Genomic DNA, 18,084 nt, shown 5'->3' with positions numbered 1-18,084 from the left:
ATTGCAGAAAATATGCGTTCATAATCGCACAATACTCTGCTAATAAATTGATTTTGTAAAATCGAATCATATTAACCGACCGTAAAGTAAAACAATCAACATGAGCGTTCCACTGGATATCGTAGTTAGGCCAGAGGTTCGTTTGGACGCAAAGTGGCTTAAAACGGATCTGAAGCGTTTACTTTATCGAGACGGTTTGGCCAAACTATGGAACGAAATGATACGGGATGGCGAAATTGTAGGTTCTTTTAGCGACGGTTTAATCAACTCAGCAGGCATAACAGCTAGAAAAGGTACAAAAGCTATACTCGGTTGCCACCATTTGTTTCTCATATGTTCCATAGTTTCACAGAACTTTGATATTATTCAGGTGAAACCGGCCATTATTATTGTAACATGAGAGTGTTGTCGTGCCTGTGTTGCGACGGTATTTGCGGTCCGCAACATGGCTGTAATTGTGGACCCTGTCAGAAGCTAGATGAAGAGGAAGCGTCAAGAGCGAACGCTCTCGCGGAAAAAACTACTCCAGCACGACGCACTATGGATTCTTGGCTCTGGGGTCCTCAACCATGTAAGAAATTATTCGTTATATAATTATTTGTTACTTTTTTGAATTGTTTCAATAGTTAACAAATTTTCCAGCACTGTCCGACCTAACCGAATGCATCGATTTACTCATCAAAGAACAAAGAAAATTGTGTCACGAAGTAGCAAACAGCACATTATCCTCGACAAGACTGAAACAACGCTTGGTAGTAGCACGACGATACTTGATGGCTCTCGTTCGTCACAAACCACAGGAGACCAAAGACATTCCAATGGCGCCTAAACCAGCTGCTAAACTACAAAAAATGTATTCATATTAATTTTCTATTTCTCAAACTTTGTTCTAATTCGAACCAACCGTCCAGGAATTATTTAATTGTCGCATTTAGAGACGAAAGGATTTTACCTTTCTATAGAGTGTAGAGTACTTACAGTTGATTCGAACAAAACGATTTCATCGAACGCGTGTAATAATTTTAGGATAAGACCAAACGAGAAGGCGACGTTGGGTTTGGCACGAGTAGGCTCTCGCGCCGCCCTCAATTTCTCGTTTGCGTACCTACGACGAGCATGGAGATCCGGCGAGGATATAGAATTTTGCAGCGAGCTGTTATCGGAATCGCTGGAAGCTTTGCAATCGTTACCGGAAGCGACGCTGTTCGACGAGACGAACGTTTCTCAAGTCTGGCTGGAAGTGGTGGAACGATCGGCGAAATTTTTACGACAAGTTGTCACAGGGTATACAATTCTCTTCGAGTTTGCTACTCGATATTCCAACATTGAGCCGTAGATGGTAATCTCTTTGGTTTCCAGGGACATAATCAGTGGAAGATCATGGTGCCCCATACCGTTGGCCGATCAGCACACGGCTTTGTGCCTGTTGCTGGAATTGGTCACGCAAAGAGCTACTCTATCCAGCTTGTTGGATTCCGTTTGCCTGTTGCTTCACTTAAGCGGGAAACACAAACATCAAGATAATCGCGTGATACCACCGGGAAGTACGGCGCCGTTGGTACCGTTGTTGAGGCGATTGAACGCGATCCCGGCCTCGAAGTCGAGACGTCCAGACGAGAACATGGCGCCGGGTCCGTGCGAAGTTCTGCTCAAATACTTGAGATTGCCCGACGACGACAGCACGTCTGTCGACCTACGGAAAGCGGCGGTGATTATAATGTGCAATCTAAGCAGGCTGGCCGCTCCGTTGCTACCACCGTTGGTAATCGATAGATTCCCGAAGAGTCAGAATCAAACGTTCCAAGAAGTTTTAGCCTGGGGTACCGTGAAATTCGGGAACGGCGCGTCCCCGTTTTACTGCGATGCGATCGCGGAGCTTGGTATCAAGCAACTCTGTTGCACCGAGAGAGCTCTGATGATTCTTTCGATCGGCGGGAACGTTTACATGATGTACTACGGGTCCGAGACCCAGTATCCGCAACGGGTGCACGGTTTCTCGGATAAACCGGTGACGATGATCGCTTCTCACTCGGATGGCAAGCATTACCTGGCTCTGACGCAAGACAACTCGGTGTATTCGTGGGGGAACGGAGACGGCGGCCGATTGGGTCACGGAGACAGGACATGGTACGACGAGCCAAAGCTGATCGATGCGTTGGTCGACAAGAACATTACGTTCGTCGCGTGCGGGAGCACCTACTCGGCGGCGCTCAGCTCGAACGGCGAGCTCTACACCTGGGGTCGTGGCAATTACGGAAGGTTGGGACACGGTAACTCGGAGGACGTGACAGTCCCGACGTTGGTTACCGGCATGAACGGGCACATGGTCGTGCACGTGGCGTGCGGCAGCGGCGACTCTCAAACGCTGTGCGTCACCGCGTCCGGCATAGTGTTCTCTTGGGGCGACGGGGATTACGGGAAGCTCGGCAGAGGCGGTTGCGACGGATCGAAAACGCCGAAGATCGTCGACAAGCTGTTGGATATCAACGTGACGAAGGTGTATTGCGGCGGTCAATTCTCGGCGGCTCTGACAGCGTATGGGGAGGTCTATACCTGGGGGAAGGGCGAGGCTTACCGTTTGGGTCACGGGAACGAGGAGCACGTCGACTATCCGAAAGCGATCGAAACACTCAAGACGAAGAAGGTGAAAGACCTGTGCGTCGGCAGCTTGCACGTGCTCGCCTTAACGGAGGATCAGCTGGTCTACGGTTGGGGCAGAAACGACTACGGTCAGATCGATCCGGCGCTGGAGAGCGTGGTAGCCGAGCCGACGATCTGCCCGACCCTGTCTGGGAAGAACGTGATCGGGCTAGCCTGCGGGCCAAGCCAGAGCTTCGCGTGGTGCACGTCCGCTTGGTCGGTTGTGACCAGGGTGCCGTTCGTCGTCGACTTGTCCGAGGACACGTTCCGGTTGTTGGACACTCTGCTGAGCAAGGCTTGCGAGGGATTGCCGGGCACGCGACCACCCACTCAGGACCGCGAGTGTCTGGCCGTGGCCGCGTTGAATTTGCTTCGGCTGCAGCTGCACACCATGATAACGCACAACATCGAGGCGAAATCTCTGGGACTACTCCTCGGTTCTTTGAAGCAACGTTGCGTCACGCTGGCCAGCGGCACTGGAATTCTAGCGACGATCCAAGAGGCGGCCCAGGCGGTCTTGCAAACCGGATGGAGCATTCTCTTGCCGACAGCGAACGAACGAGCGAAAACGTTGTCGAACTTTTTGTCGAAGTCGAACGGAACCGACGAACAGCCGACCGGTGATAACAACAACATCAGCAACAACAACAACAATATCGACACGAACATCAACAATATCAACAATAGTAACAGCAACGGTAACGTCAACAACATCAACATCAACGTGAACAACAACGGGCAACGTTTCATGGCGGATCTGTTGGTGTCCAGTTTAATGGCGGACGGCGGCCTGGAGCTGGCATTGAAGACTGCGATTAAAGCGGAGACGAGCGAACTGATCGACGACAAGGAATTCTTCGCGACGAACGGGACGACAACAACGAGCACGACCACCGCGACCACGACGACCGCAGCTAGTAAATCCAGCGACGCGGTCAAGCAAGCGAAAGAGCTCAGCTCGGAGAAGAACAGCAACACTAGTATCTCGCTGTTGCAGCTGGTGAAGCAGCTGATCAAGAACGGTACGTGCACCACACGATCGAAATTGCGGCTAGGCTGGTCGTCGTCCGATCAGTCGATTCGCGGGAACGAGGAGTCGTTGATCTGGCAGAGGAACGACGCCTCTCCCAGTTTGAACCTTCTGCTGAAATTCCAACGGTTGGTAGTGGCGCGGCTATACGATTGCGTTCATCAGTCGAGAACGGAGAACTCGCGCGACCAGGAGATGCTCGGTGCCGAGTCGCTTCTGAGCAAATACATTTCGCTGATTTCCAGTCACGTGACCGAGATCGCGACGCTGGCCGCCGAATTGGCGAACGCGAGCCTGAAACAATTCGTGTTCGTCTGCACGGTATTGAGGGGCGACATTGTCCACGTTCTGCTACCGGAGCTGATCACCTGCCTGATTCTGTTGCAAGTCGATTACCCGATGCTGCTGCTCCGGATGAACTGGATGGAACGAATCGGACCGATGTTGGAGGCGCTCGATCGGTTCAACAAATTGGTACCCGGCATCGACAGGAACGAGGCGGACGAGCTGTCCTGGCCGGGTATCATAGCCCCGCAGCACAGCAACAAGATCTCGATCTCGGACGAGCCGTCTGTGATCCGTTGGGCCGATCTCGAGAACCATAATCGCGACGGTGGTCTTTGGGTAGTGATCAACAACAACGTGTACGACGTACAAGACGCGGTACGGTTCGAGGCGACCACCGCAGCGGATTCCACGGAGGATGGGATTCGGGACAAAATCGCGTTCGCATGGGACGGCGGTCATTCCGGTGTTTCGAGCACGGCTCGCGGTCAGCAACAGCAACAATTACCTCCGTTGCCCCCGCGCTCGATGATGGACTCGTATTTCGTCGGACATTATTGCCAGTCGGAGCCGGAGACTACCGAGATCACGATCCACGCGACGGACGCGTGCTCTTCTCTGCTCGACGCCGAGCGAGCCCTCGGATTTCTCCTGGGATTGCACGCGCACCGGATGCGACAGAGCCTGCCGTTGCAGCCGGCCGAAGAGGAGTCCGGCGTTTGGCTGGACGCGAATTTCTTCCGTGGTGGTTTGCAGGTTCTACAGCCGCCGAATCCGTACGAGGAGGAAAAAGGTGAAGCGAGGAGCAACACTTCAACGGCGGCGAACTCGCCGACCGAGCCACAGCTGCCGCATCAGACCCGCACGAAAAACGAGCCGCAAAAGGAGAAGGACGACCGCGTGACCGCGTTCGTGCACGCGCTCGCCGAGACCCACAGAACCGAGCCGCAGGTTCAGGTGTTCCTGACGATCGTCGACAAGTACTCGAAGGCGAACAACCTGTTGGCGCACACCGAGTTCTCCGGCGATCACCCTGTCGAGGAGGTCGGCCGTTTGCTGATGGCGGTGATCGTGAAACACCTCCGACTAGGATACCAGGCGATCGAGACGATCGATCAGGAGACCACGGGGAACGGGGTCAACGGGAAACTACCGAAACCGTTGGCCGACATGGTTCGAGCGATTCATCAGACCAAATGGAATTTTATCCGGATCAGACAGCAACAGAACAGAAGCTACAAAGAGGTGTGCGCGCCGGCCCAAGAAAAGTGCAGGTTCTTGCTTCATGAGATTCGGTCAGCGACCAGCTACGAGATCAAAGGGTTGCGCGACGCGAAGCTGTTGCACACGGTTCCGAGGTTCAAGAGGGCGGTTCGAACGGTGATAAGGGATATCGTTCGCGGGAACAGAGGATCGCCGAGCAAGCCGGAGGATATCGTGAACGTTTCGATTCAGAATGGAAAGATTCGGAAAAAGTCCGAGGAGGACACGACGCCGAAAGAGGCCACCGTTTCTGTTTCAGTGTCGGTGTCTGGCAAACCGTCGCCGTCTTCCCCCTCGAAGCTGGAGAACACCTCGGAGAACGACGCGAGGAAACGGATCGGCAAGATCGCCGAGCGAGTCAGACAGAGGCCGTTGAACATCGACGCGAGCGAACTGATGGCGAACATAATCAATTTCGTGGTGACCGAGGATGGCGCGGACGTGGAGACTCTGCGTCGGGCGATGTACTGTCAGACACAGCGGGCGAAATTACGGGAACAGGGAATTCTGATGATGCGAGAGCTGCTCGGCAAGGACAATTTGATCACGTCGGTGAAGTACTCGTTGCTGAACGGCTGGCTCGGCTTGACCCACGAGAACACGCGGGTCGGCGAGAACACGATCACGCATTGCCTCGACAATATTCGCTCGATAACGCCCTATCAAAAGTCGCGGATCATTCTGTCCGAAGCGGAGGTGACCTCGTGGGCGGTGAAAGCGTTGCGGGCGTACGTCGTTCAAGCGGAAGTGCCGAGCAAACCGAAGATCAGCGACAAGAGCAGCCTGAACCAGGGCACGTACACTTGGTTGCGAAAGTTGCCGAGGGCCAGGTTCTTGCTGACGATACTGGGCATGCTGACCAACTACCAGCACGCCAACGAGATTGGGCTGTTGATCAACTCGGGCACGTTGTCGAGCGTGTTGACGTTGCTCAGGCAGATCGGACCGGCCGCTGCGACAGCGACAACGGTGGCGAGCGCGAACGTGAACGCGAACGCGAACACGAACACGAACACGAACGTAAACGCGACCGGAAACGCGAGCAAAAACGCGACCATCGCCGCGACGTCGTCCACCGGAGCAGACGGGGACGAGTTCAAGTCCAAGGACGCTACCACCGCCATTTACGAAGACGCGTTGGAGAAGAGCAAACCGCCGAGCGTGCAACTGACCGGGATGGAGCTGGCGGCCTTGATGAAAGTCGGGACTCGAGTGGTTCGCGGAGTCGATTGGAAATGGGGCGATCAAGACGGTCCACCACCCGGCGAGGGTCGCGTCATCCTCGAGCCCGGCGTGGACGGTTGGGTTCGAGTCCAGTGGGACAACGGTAACACCAATTCGTATCGCATGGGCAAGGAGGGCAAGTACGACTTGAAACTGGCCGAGCCGACGACGCCACCGGCAACCGACAGCGACCTGGACACGCCGCTCGAGACGATCAAGCCGAATTCGAGCTGCCAAATCACAACCGACCCGGCACCCGACATCCGGCCGACCACTTGCCTCAAATCCGCTTCTCTGGCGTTGCTCCGCGTTTTGCTGCTCTGCTGCGGCATAGTGGCCGACAAGGTGACACCGTCCGCCATAAAGACGCTCGCCTCTGTGCTGCGTGGCGTGACCTCGGCCGCGCACAAGGCCGACACCATGAACTCGCTCGGCTCGATCGGCTCGATCGGTCAATCACCGCGGAGCCTCTCGCAAGAATCCACGGAGACCTGGGCGACGTTGAGCATGCTCAGGGCGATCGCCAATTCCTCGGAGCTCTGCAAGTCGTTGAGCACCAAACCTTGGATCGATTTTCTTCTGAACGTGATCGCGGAGGAGAGAAACTCGAACCTGGAGAAACAGATAATGGCCGTGCGGTTGCTGAGCACCGTGTTGCCATGCTGGTCCGCCGGCAATCCGAACGCCGTGCCGTTCCTCGAGAGGACGTTCCGCATAATGGGCCGTATCGCGCTCTCCTGCGATCTTGGCTCCTCGTCGGAACCGTACGCGAACAGGTGTCGCGTGTCTCTCACGGCCTCCCACAGTTCCACGATCATCGAGGAGCTGGTCTCTCTGATCAGGTATCTGCACACGGTTCCGAATTGGAACGCGACGCTGAACGCGTTCCTCGCGTCGAAACTGTCTCTGGCGTCGGACCTGCTCAGCGACGGACCCCTCTTCCATATACAAGTGAACGAGAACGGGGGAGAGAACAGCCTGAGCATCCAACAGACGGTGATGGCGACGCTGATGGTCATCGGAGGACTCGACGACAGGCCGCGAATCGGAGATTTGGTCGACGTCGACGGGCAAATTGGGACGATCTACAGATTCACCAGACACGCGAAGGTTCTCGTGAAGATGCACAACACCGACACCCGCCACAAGCTGCCGTTCTTCGCCGTGAAACGCGTCGGCGAGAAGTTTCGTCTGGACCGTATGCCGATGCCGGACACGTTCCTGTCGACCTGGGCGAACCTGTTGCTGGGTCATCGCGGACTGGACAAGCGACCGAACGGGATGCCGGTGATCGCCGGCGCCGTAAACCCGTCCATTCTGCGCACTCAGCAGCAGCAGCTCGCCGCGCTGAACGCGGGGAAAGCGGTTCTCGATCATCAGACCAAATTGAGAAAGATTCTGCGACAGCCGATCAACAAGAAGAGCGAGTGCAACGCGCACGACGACGACGTCGTCGGTGTCGGTGACGGTAGAAGTTCCGCGGGGGATGTCGGCAGCAAGGGTATCGCGACCAACCGTGGAACCAGAAGTGGAACCAGGCGCAGGAGACGCGTCCACACGCGCAGAGTCAGCTCTCGTTCCCGAACGAGCACCTGCGCCCGTCCCCAAGCTGCGGACGCTCGTACCAGAGACGTCGTCACCTCCACCGCCATTGCCGACGACGAAGACGACGACGAAGACCATCACCGCTACCGCCGCCACCGACACCACCACCGAGACAACGTGGTCGACGATCTGGACAACGAAAATGACCGCATCGTCGACGAGGAGGAGAGGGACGACGACAACGACGACGAGGACGACGAAGACGACGACGACGACGACGACAACAACAACAAGGACGAGCTGAACACCGAGCACGAGGTCAGGACCGATGGTTTTTGGATCGGCGATGACGCGCGACAAGCCCCGCCGAACGGCAAGGTCGACGTCGATATCGACAACGATAACAAGGACGAGCTGAACACCGAGTACGAGATCGAGACCGACGGTTCGAAGATCGGCGACGACGCGCGACGAGCCCCGCCGCCGCACGGCAAGGTCGACGTCGACATCGACAACGACAACGATAACGACAACGACAATCGAATCGACAACGACCGCAACGAAAGCGACAACCACGCGGAGGACGTCGAGGGTTGTCGCGACAGACGGGTCACCTTGTTCCAGGAGATGCTACTCCGGGCGACGAGACCGCAACCCTTACGACCCATCTTCAAGCGGAGAGAATTGGAAGTGGCCGCTTTGACGGTCTCGCAGTATCTAGCCTCGGAGCTGAGTCACTCGCCGATCCAGCGGGCCGGAGGGGGTCCTGTCTCTGAACCCGACTCTCCCGCGTCCGATTGTTCGTTGGCTTCGCTGACCTCAAGCCAGAAGAAACATTGCAGAAACTCCGGGAATGTACGGAAGAGTCCTCCGCCGATGAGCCCGCTGATAGCCCAGCTGACGGAGATGGGTTTCCCGAAGAGGAGCGTCGAGTTCGCGATCAAGAGTCTGAACACCGCGGTCGGCTACATCACTGCCGAGAGCGTGGTGGCCTGGCTCCTGGAGAACCCGGACGCGGCGCTCAGCGACAGCGAGACCTTGTCAAGCGTTTACGGATTGTCGGACGCCGAGGACTCGACCAGCGAGAACGTCGACGACTCGCCGTCGGCGAACGACGCCGTCTCCTCGTCGATGCCGCCCAACTACGTGAAGAGGTCCGACTTTCTGTCGGTCGACGAGTACGCGACCTACGTGCGGGACAACCTGATCCCGGGCATGCTGGTACGGTGTTGCAAGAGCTACGAGGAGGTCGAGTACGGGGACGTGGGACAGGTGACGAAGATCGATCCGGGAGGCCTGCATGATCTGAACGTGCAGGTGGCGTGGCAACGATGGGGCGCTACATATTGGGTCCGGTTCATTCACATCGAGCTGCTGGGACACCCGCCGACGATACCTGGCGGGCCGGTCGCGCTCAAGGTCGGCGACAAGGTCCGGGTGATGGCATCCGTGACCGTGCCCAAGTACAAATGGGGCTCGGTGAACCATCAGTCCGTCGGGATCGTGACGGCCGTGATCAACGACGGGGAAGACGTGTCGGTCGACTTTCCCCATCAGAGCGGTTGGACCGGATGCGCGTCGGAGATGGAGAGAGTGCCGTCCTTCCATCACTCGTTCTCCTGCAATTCCTGCCACCTGCTGCCGATCTCCGGTCCACGGTTCAAGTGTAAATACTGCGAGAACTACAACCTATGCGAGAACTGTTTCTACACGAAACGGTGTCACCGACACGGATTCAGCCGGATCGTCGAGCCCGGATCGGCGGCGGTGTACGCCGGCAAACCGGGCAGATACCACCGGCAAGACTTCGCGGAATCCTCGCTGATCGACGACTGGTCGAAATGCATTCGAACGTTGACCGTGTCCTCGAGGGAGAACTGGGCTGCCCGACTGGTCGACGAGTCCGGCTGGTACTGGCAGAGCTGCGGCGTCCAGTGCCAACACTGGATCCGTTTGGAGATGTTACCAGGCATATTGGTCCACTCGCTGAAGATACTGGTGAACCCGCAGGACGGAAGCTACATGCCCTCGTTGATCGGGGTGTACGTCGGCGAGAGTTTCAGCCGGCTGGTCGAGCTGGCGACGATCAACGTGTGGCACGCCGACACCAGCGTCCTGCTACTACAAGATAGTAAAGAATACTACCCGTGCATCGAGATCGCGGTGAAACAGTGCCGCAACGGCGGCATCGACTGCAGGATACACGGGCTTCGGATCGTCGGCAAGAAGAAGATCTTTGAGAACCAGCTGGCAACCTCGGTCTCGTTTCTCGCCTCGGACTGGGAGATCGAGCAAGAGCAGATGAACGCGCAATGGCCCGCCGAGGCGCCCCACTACTCGGCAGTCTATGTCTGGGGATTGAACGACAAGGACCAACTCGGCGGGCTGAAGGGCTCGAAGATCAAGTTGCCAGTGTACAGCGAGGTTCTGTCCAAGCTGAAGCCCGTCTACATCGCCGGCGGCAGCAAGACGTTGTTCGTCGTCAGCCAGAAGGGGAAACTGTACGCTTGCGGGGAAGGCACCAACGGTCGGCTCGGTCTCGGCGACGACAGCAACGTCTGCGAGCCGAAGCCGATACCGTTCCTCGACCAGTACGTCATCAGGAAAGTAGCGGTACACTCGGGCGGCAAGCACGTTCTCGCTCTGACCAAGGACGGCAAGGTGTTCTCCTGGGGCGAGGGAGAGGACGGGAAACTGGGCCACGGCAACTGTCAGACGCTCGATAAACCGAGGCTGATCGAAGCCCTGAAGGCAAAGAGGATTCGAGACATCGCCTGCGGCTCCGGACACTCCGCCGCCGTGACAAGCAGAGGCGAGCTCTACACCTGGGGCTTGGGCGAGTACGGCAGATTGGGCCACGGGGATACCGCCACCCGATTCAAGCCGAAGCTGGTGCAGGCGTTGATAGGTCACCGTGTGGTACAGGTCGCTTGCGGTAGCAGGGACGCGCAGACGATGGCGTTGACCGCCGACGGGTCCGTCTACTCCTGGGGCGACGGAGACTTCGGCAAGCTCGGCCGCGGTGGCAGCGACGGCTGCAAAACTCCCCTCTTGATCGACATGCTGAGCGGTCTGAGCGTCGTGCAGATCGAGTGCGGAGCACAGTTCTCCTTGGCGTTGACCAAGTACGGCGAGGTCTGGACCTGGGGCAAGGGCGACTATTTCCGGTTGGGTCACGGCGACGACCATCACGTTCGAAAGCCCACGATGGTCGAGGGTCTGCGCGGCAAGAAGGTGGTCCACGTGGCGGTCGGCGCTCTGCACTGTCTCGCGGTCACCGACACCGGGCAGGTGTTCGCGTGGGGCGACAACGATCACGGACAGCAGGGCAACGGCTCGACCACCGTCAACAAGAAACCGTCGTTGGTGCACGAGCTCGACGACACGCGGGTGAATCGGGTGTCGTGCGGCTCCAGCCACAGCATCGCTTGGGTTCTTTATCAGCCGGCGGCCAGCAATCAACAACCGGTCACCTTTCCAACGACCAAAGATCCGCTCGGCCAGACGATGCTACGATACAAGAGCAACGTCGGCGAGGCTGGCACGACCTGTCTTCCGTCGTGTTCGACCGGGGGGTTCGGCGCCAGCGCCGGTAGCAGCGGTGCCGGAAAAATCGCCGTTCCCGGAACCAGCAACGGCGCCTACGACGACTCGGCGAGTACCAGCGACGCTCGTAACGGCTCGAACGCCAACGGCGGCCGGCCATCTCTCGCGAGTATCATCTTGTCGCTGGAGAGCAACGGGGTGAAACAGCAAGCGTTGCAGCACGTGATCAACGCGCTTCGCATAATGCAAGCTCGCATCGCCGTAGTGACCGCGCTCCAGAGTCACTCGACCTTGCGGATCGCCTCTGGTGCGCAACCCAGCTCCGTCAACGGCGGCGGGAGCAACGGGAACGGATCCAGCGGCGGAGGATCCTACACGCTCACGGAAACATCGCCCGACGGCGGCACGGTCGGGACGATCGCAACGATGGGAACGGTAGCGGGAGGAGTGGAAGAGACGAGTATCGGCACCGGCGTCGGACACGCCGTCTATCAGAACGTCGGGGAAAGCTCGCAGGGTGGCGGTGAAGCGCCGGCGAACGCCGCCGAGGTGGCCAACCTGATCGCCAATCCTAGAACCAGCCCGGAATCGGAGGACTACCCGCTGACCATGTTCCCGTCGATGTCCAGCTCGGCGAGCCTGTCCTCGAGAGCCTCGAAGATGTCGAGCAGCGCGATGAGCGTGATAGCGGCGACGCTGACGTCGAACGCGCAATTGGTCGGCGAAGGAAACGGCTCGCCGGACTCGAGCCTCGACGATTTCACGTCGACGATCGGCGAGGAGGACGCTAGGATGCTGGTCGATCTGCTGAAGCTGGCGGTAGCGAATCGGGTTTGCAAAGGAGCACGAGAGACCCTGTCGTCGGTGTTGATTGCGCTGGCGAAGGTGAACCATTCGATTCGCACGATGATCCTGGAGATTTGCATCACCGAGCTGGAGGACACGGTGAAGAGTTCGAACAACGGGAGCAATCTGCCGCAGCCGGTCGTGCAGGAGAGCCCGCACCCGTACATCGACGGCACCACGTTGACCGGCCACGTCAAGATTCCCGGCGCGAAGGCGTTGAGGATCGAGTTCGATCGACGATGCTCGACCGAGCGACGCCACGATCCGCTCGCGTTCATGGACACCAACAACAGGGTGGTGGCGGTGAAGTCTGGTCGGGAGTGGAGCGAGTGGGCGAACGGCGAGATCCGGATTCCTGGAGACGAGCTGAAGTGGAGGTTCTCGTCGGACGGGTCCGTGAACGGCTGGGGATGGCGATTCACCGTGCATCCGGTGTTCGCCAGCCTCTCGGGCCACGAGCTCGTCTCGGACAGAGCGGTTCTCTCGGAGCCGTCGATCGGCCTGGCCGAGTCTCTGCTCGACAACGGTTTGATCGGTCTGGATAGGAACGACGCGACGAGGCTCGCCGCCACCTTGGCTCAGTGCAGCCAGCTGAGCGTGTTGTCGGCCCAGCAGCGCATGTGGGCGCTCAAGAAGTTGCAGGTCGTCTACACGACCGGTCCTAGCATACGGCCGGAGGTCGCTCTCACTACTCTGCTCGGATCGCTGCCTCAAGCTCTGCTGAAACAGTACTTTTACGAAGACCCGCTGGTCCGTGGTGGGAAACAGTTGATGCACAGCGATTTGTTCAAGGTGCTGGTCGCTCTCGCATGCGACATCGAACTCGACGGGATGTACTGCTGCTCGGAGATCCACAAATGGTCCTGGTTCCGAAGGTACTGTCTCTCCGCGAGGGTCGCCAAAGCTCTGGTGAATCGCACGCCGCTTCCGAGGGCGTTCTGTCTGGAGGTTACCAAGCGCATCAACGAGATGAGCGCCGACGGAGAGACCGCCAACAGGGATCACGAGAACCATCAGTTGTTCAAGCAGGAACACGACGAGCAGCTGTTGCAGTGGCTGAACCGTCGACCGGAAGACTGGACGCTGTCGTGGGACGGTTCCGGAGCGATTTACGGCTGGGGACACAATCATCGGGGTCAGTTGGGCGGCCTCGAAGGTGCCAAGGCGAAATTGCCGGTTCTCTGCGAGAACCTTTCCGCTCTTCGGCCGGTCCAGCTTACGGGCGGAGAGCAGACCTTGTTCGCCGTCACCGCCGATGGAAAGGTCTATGCGACCGGTACGCAAACGATACAACACTATTGTAGATTTGATGCTTTCACGGCCTGGAATGTACACACGAGGAGAGGCTTTCGGGGAGAGAGCCGTGTCCAAAAGGAATTTGTTCCCAACGTTTCGCCATCATTGCAGCTGGCTTCATCAGGGGTGAAGACACTCTGATACTGGCGAGTGTCAAGGAAAACTGAGTTTATATAGGGCTGGTCAATGTTCCGGAACGGTGCTCACCAGTAGTTTTTAATTGTTCAGCTGGACAATTAAAAAATGGGAGGAGGGAGTGCCAGATGGGGTTGAGTTGGTATCCCGTGTCCCTGTTGATGTTGTCAGGGTGTTTAAGGATCTCAATGGATTCCCTATATTTGCGTGGAAAAATATTCCTTGCATCGGGATACTAACTTCGTTTCCTCTAACATAATCCCTATATAAACTCAGTTTTCCTTGACACTCGCCAGTATCAGAGTGTCTTCACCCCTGATGAAGCCAGCTGCAATGATGGCGAAACGTTGGGAACAAATTCCTTTTGGACACGGCTCTCTCCCGAAAGCCACTCCTCATGGATATAATAATGTCATTTCTCAAAACCTGTTGTTACACTTCCTCTTCTTGTTTCCCTCGTTCGAATCAGTCTGATACTCACGCTCTGTTCCATGTGCTATAGGATACGGTGCGATCGGCCGACTCGGAATCGGAGGAACGGACTCCGTGACGGTACCCACTCTTCTGGAATCCATTCAGCACGTGTTCGTGAAGAAAGTTGCGGTGAATTCCGGAGGGAAACATTGTCTCGCGCTCAGCTCCGAGGGACACGTTTACTCGTGGGGAGAGGGCGACGACGGTAAATTAGGCCACGGGAACCGGATGTCCCACGATCGACCGAAACTGGTCGAAGAACTTCTGGGAATCGAAATCGTGGACATCGCTTGCGGCGGTAACCACAGCGCGGCGATCACGAGCACCGGCTTGCTCTACACCTGGGGAAAAGGTGAAGTAAACGATGTTCTGCGACCTCTTCTTATTCTTCTTCGACTTTGTTGTCGGAGTAGTGGAATACCGTAACTTTGCGTGTTCTCGTTCAGGTCGATACGGACGTCTGGGCCACGGAGACAGCGAGGACCAGCTGACGCCGAAGCTGGTGGAAGCGTTGCAAGATTACAAAGCGATCGACGTCGCCTGCGGTAGCGGAGATGCGCAAACGCTTTGCGTCACCGACGACGACAACGTTTGGAGCTGGGGCGACGGGGACTACGGGAAATTGGGCAGAGGTGGCAGCGACGGATGCAAGGTCCCCATGAAGATCGAGTCTCTCGCGGGACTCGGGGTGATCAAAGTCGATTGCGGCAGCCAATTCTCGGTGGCTCTGACGAGATCGGGAGCGATCTACACGTGGTACGGTGATTCGTTCGCTGTTTCCTCTTTGCCCAATGATTACGTATCCTATCCGTTGCCCTTCCGACGGGTCTTCTGGGCTAACACGGTCCAGTCGGCCAGATTCTTCAGCCAACGTAATATCGGATCTCCCCAACTTTCGCTCGTCGTCGCGCGTACAGATGGCTGGTTTAATCTCACAGGCATCTTCGTTTCACCCTTATGTCGGTGGCATAGGCATAAGTTCTGTAGTAGATTGAAATTTTACACATTTTGTCGACAAAGTACAGAGTATCGTCGATGACATAACGGTGGAACGTGCCAACTACAGTCGAGTTGATTCAGAAAAAAATCTGATGCGCGTGTTTCCGTAGGGGCAAAGGAGACTATCATCGGTTGGGCCACGGCATCGACGAGCACGTGCGTAGGCCGCGCAAGATCACGGCGCTTCAAAGCAAGAAAATCATCTCCATAGCGACGGGTTCGTTGCACTGCGTCGCCTGTTCCGACAAGGGAGAGGTTTTCACGTGGGGAGACAACGACGAGGGTCAGCTTGGCGACGGAACGACGAGCGCGCTCCAACGACCTCGGTTGGTTCGCGCGCTACAAGGCGAAAAGATCACGCGAGTCGCCTGCGGCAGCGCGCACACCGTCGCCTGGAGCACCACCAAAGCCACGCAAACCAAAATGCCCGCCGTCACGCCGATGGAGTACGATTTGGTGAAAGATCTTCCGTTTTCCGTGCTGCACAGCCGGCTGGTACTGTTGCACCACTTCGCCGAGCTGCTGTGCCCGTGTCTGCCGATGTTCCCGATTACCGGGCCTCTCAGTCTCAGCAAACTGGCCCCGATACTCGTCTACAGCATCAAAGAGGCGACCTTCCGTAAAGTGGTCCAAGCGACGATGGTCAGAGACCGGCAACACGGCCCGGTGATAGAGTTGAATCGGATACAGGTGAAACGGGCCAGAAGCAAAGGTGGCTTGGCAGGACCGGACGGCATCAAGTCGGTCTTTGGTCAGATGGTGTCGAAAATGTCTCTGTTGACTCAAGACGTCCTCTTCTTCCCGCACAGGGTATGGAAGGTGAAATTCGTCGGTAAGTAAATGTAACTGGCCAACTCGAACGTCTAAACTCAAGAAAATTAAACGTTGATCTCATTTTACTCACCTTCGTTCGTTCTTCCTGACAGGAGAGAGCGTGGACGACTGCGGCGGCGGTTACAGCGAGAGTATCGCGGAAATGTGCGACGAACTGCAAAACGGTTCCCTACCGTTGTTCATACCGACCCCGAACGGCCGAGAAGACAACGGCACCAACAGGGATTGCTTCCTGTTGAACCCGACCGCCGACTCGCCTCTGCACATGAACATGTTCCGGTTTCTTGGAATCTTGATGGGTATAGCGATAAGAACGGGCAGTCCGTTGAGCTTGAACTTGGCGGAACCCGTATGGAAGCAGCTCGCCGGTTGCTCGTTGACGCCAGCCGACTTAACCGAAGTCGACCGGGACTATGTACCCGGGTTGCTCTGTATTCGGGACATGGACCCCGACGAAAAAGTCTTTCAAACTCTCGAAATGCCATTTTCGACACCGTCGGCCGTTGGTCATGACGTACCGCTGTCGAACAGGTACGCGAGACGACGAAACACTATCCGTCGACGTTCATTCTCGTATCTTACCTTCGTTTCTCCATTCGACTGTCTCGGCTTTCAGATATCAAAAGATTACACCAGCGAACAAGCACGAGTACGTTCGATTGGCCTTGAACTATAGACTGCACGAGTTCGATGCCCAAGTAGCCGCTGTACGCGACGGAATGTCGAAAGTGATACCTGTACCGTTCCTCGCGTTATTCAGCGGGACGGAACTGGAAACGATGGTCTGCGGCAGTCCGGATATACCGCTCACTCTATTGAAATCCGTCGCAACGTATAAAGGTACCAGAACCAACGCGCATCGGTTGGCACAGTCCAATCAAGAATTTTATTACCCTGTTTTTGTATCTAGCGTTTACACATCCTCAGGGTCCGGATATAATCCGACCCTTAAAGGCCCTAACCACTTAACAGATTTTGAGGCCCCCTTGTACAGGATCACTTCAACGCAATGTAGAGGGGACCTGTACGATTTCTTCGGCATTTTCGATAATTTGACTGAAAAGTGTTCTTAATCCATTTGCATCATAAGGAAATATGAAAAGAACGCCTTTATCACCAAACTTTCTTTTTATTACATTCAAGTACAAAAATGACTACAAGTAAAAGAACTTCATATTTCAGCATTATAAGAAAAAAATAAATTGAGCGTGTATATACGCTCCGGTGATAGTGACCAGGAAAATTGAGCGTATATATACGCTAATGATGCAAATGAGTTAACCCAAGTTAGAGTTTTGCTGGCTCGCTACTGATTTCCATGTTTTCACTCGCACACAGGCGCGCATAAACACTTGGAAATATTATTACTATGTATTATTACTCGATTAATTCCGACAATCTTTCGTTTTTTTTCCCAGGCATCGAGGCAAACGCGCCGCTGATCCAATGGTTCTGGGAAGTGATGGAGGAGTTCTCCAATCAAGAGAGATCTCTGTTTTTGCGATTTGTTTGGGGGAGGACTCGTCTACCGCGTACGATAGCCGACTTTCGCGGTAGAGATTTTGTCCTGCAGGTAAATCCATTTATGGTATCCGTAAATCGTTTACGTTTACGGTTAATCTTATGTACACACGTGCATTGTTCCAGGTGATGGATAAATACAATCCGCCCGATCGCTATCTTCCGGAAAGTTACACATGCTTTTTCTTGTTGAAAATGCCACGGTACTCGTGCAAACAAGTACTCTGTCAGAAATTGAAGTACGCGATACATTTTTGCAAGAGTATCGACACCGACGAGTACGCCCGAGTCCAAGCTGCAACCAATTCCGACACCGAGGAGACCGACAGCTTGGCCAGCGAGGAACACACTTCGCTCTAACGAAATCGATCTAGTCCGTTTTACGTTTCCGTTTCCGCGGATGCATTAGCAAATAACGTCGATACGGATCCGCCGATATCGTCGTG

At 56.0% G+C, this 18,084-nt stretch overlaps 1 protein-coding gene across 2 annotated transcripts; it reads left to right on the top strand.

The window, feature by feature from the left end:
- Positions 1 to 100: 100 nt before the first annotated feature.
- Positions 101 to 18,057, top strand: Herc2 (E3 ubiquitin-protein ligase HERC2). Of its 2 annotated transcripts, XM_076797680.1 has the most exons (13): positions 101 to 293; positions 371 to 571; positions 643 to 853; positions 1,027 to 1,284; positions 1,360 to 8,371; positions 8,483 to 13,655; positions 14,313 to 14,636; positions 14,731 to 15,040; positions 15,394 to 16,115; positions 16,210 to 16,648; positions 16,734 to 16,957; positions 17,536 to 17,690; positions 17,765 to 18,057. In XM_076797680.1, the coding sequence occupies exons 1-13, from the start codon at positions 101 to 103 to the stop codon at positions 17,996 to 17,998; spliced, it is 15,456 nt and encodes a 5,151-aa protein (XP_076653795.1). In that variant the 3' UTR covers positions 17,999 to 18,057. The 2 variants fall into 2 exon arrangements, with proteins under 2 accessions (XP_076653795.1, XP_076653794.1); XM_076797679.1 differs by having other exon boundaries at positions 1,360 to 13,655.
- The last annotated feature ends 27 nt before the right edge of the window (positions 18,058 to 18,084 follow it).

This window comes from Halictus rubicundus, chromosome 12 (assembly GCF_050948215.1).
Source record: "Halictus rubicundus isolate RS-2024b chromosome 12, iyHalRubi1_principal, whole genome shotgun sequence".
In the NCBI taxonomy this organism is placed as follows: Eukaryota; Metazoa; Arthropoda; class Insecta; order Hymenoptera; family Halictidae; genus Halictus; species Halictus rubicundus.
Note: the sequence above shows the minus strand (reverse complement) of the source record. Positions and strands in the feature narration are given on the sequence as shown.

What these genes read in the sequence shown, in the direction of transcription:
- Herc2 (XM_076797679.1), top strand. Translation starts at nt 101, where the DNA reads ATGAGCGTTCCACTGGATATCGTAGTTAGGCCAGAGGTTCGTTTGGAC. An exon ending in AGGCATAACAGCTAGAAAAG is followed by an intron (nt 294 to 370) that starts GTACAAAAGCTA and finishes GATATTATTCAG; the next exon opens with GTGAAACCGGCCATTATTAT. An exon ending in GACGTACCGCTGTCGAACAG is followed by an intron (nt 16,649 to 16,733) that starts GTACGCGAGACG and finishes CTCGGCTTTCAG; the next exon opens with ATATCAAAAGATTACACCAG.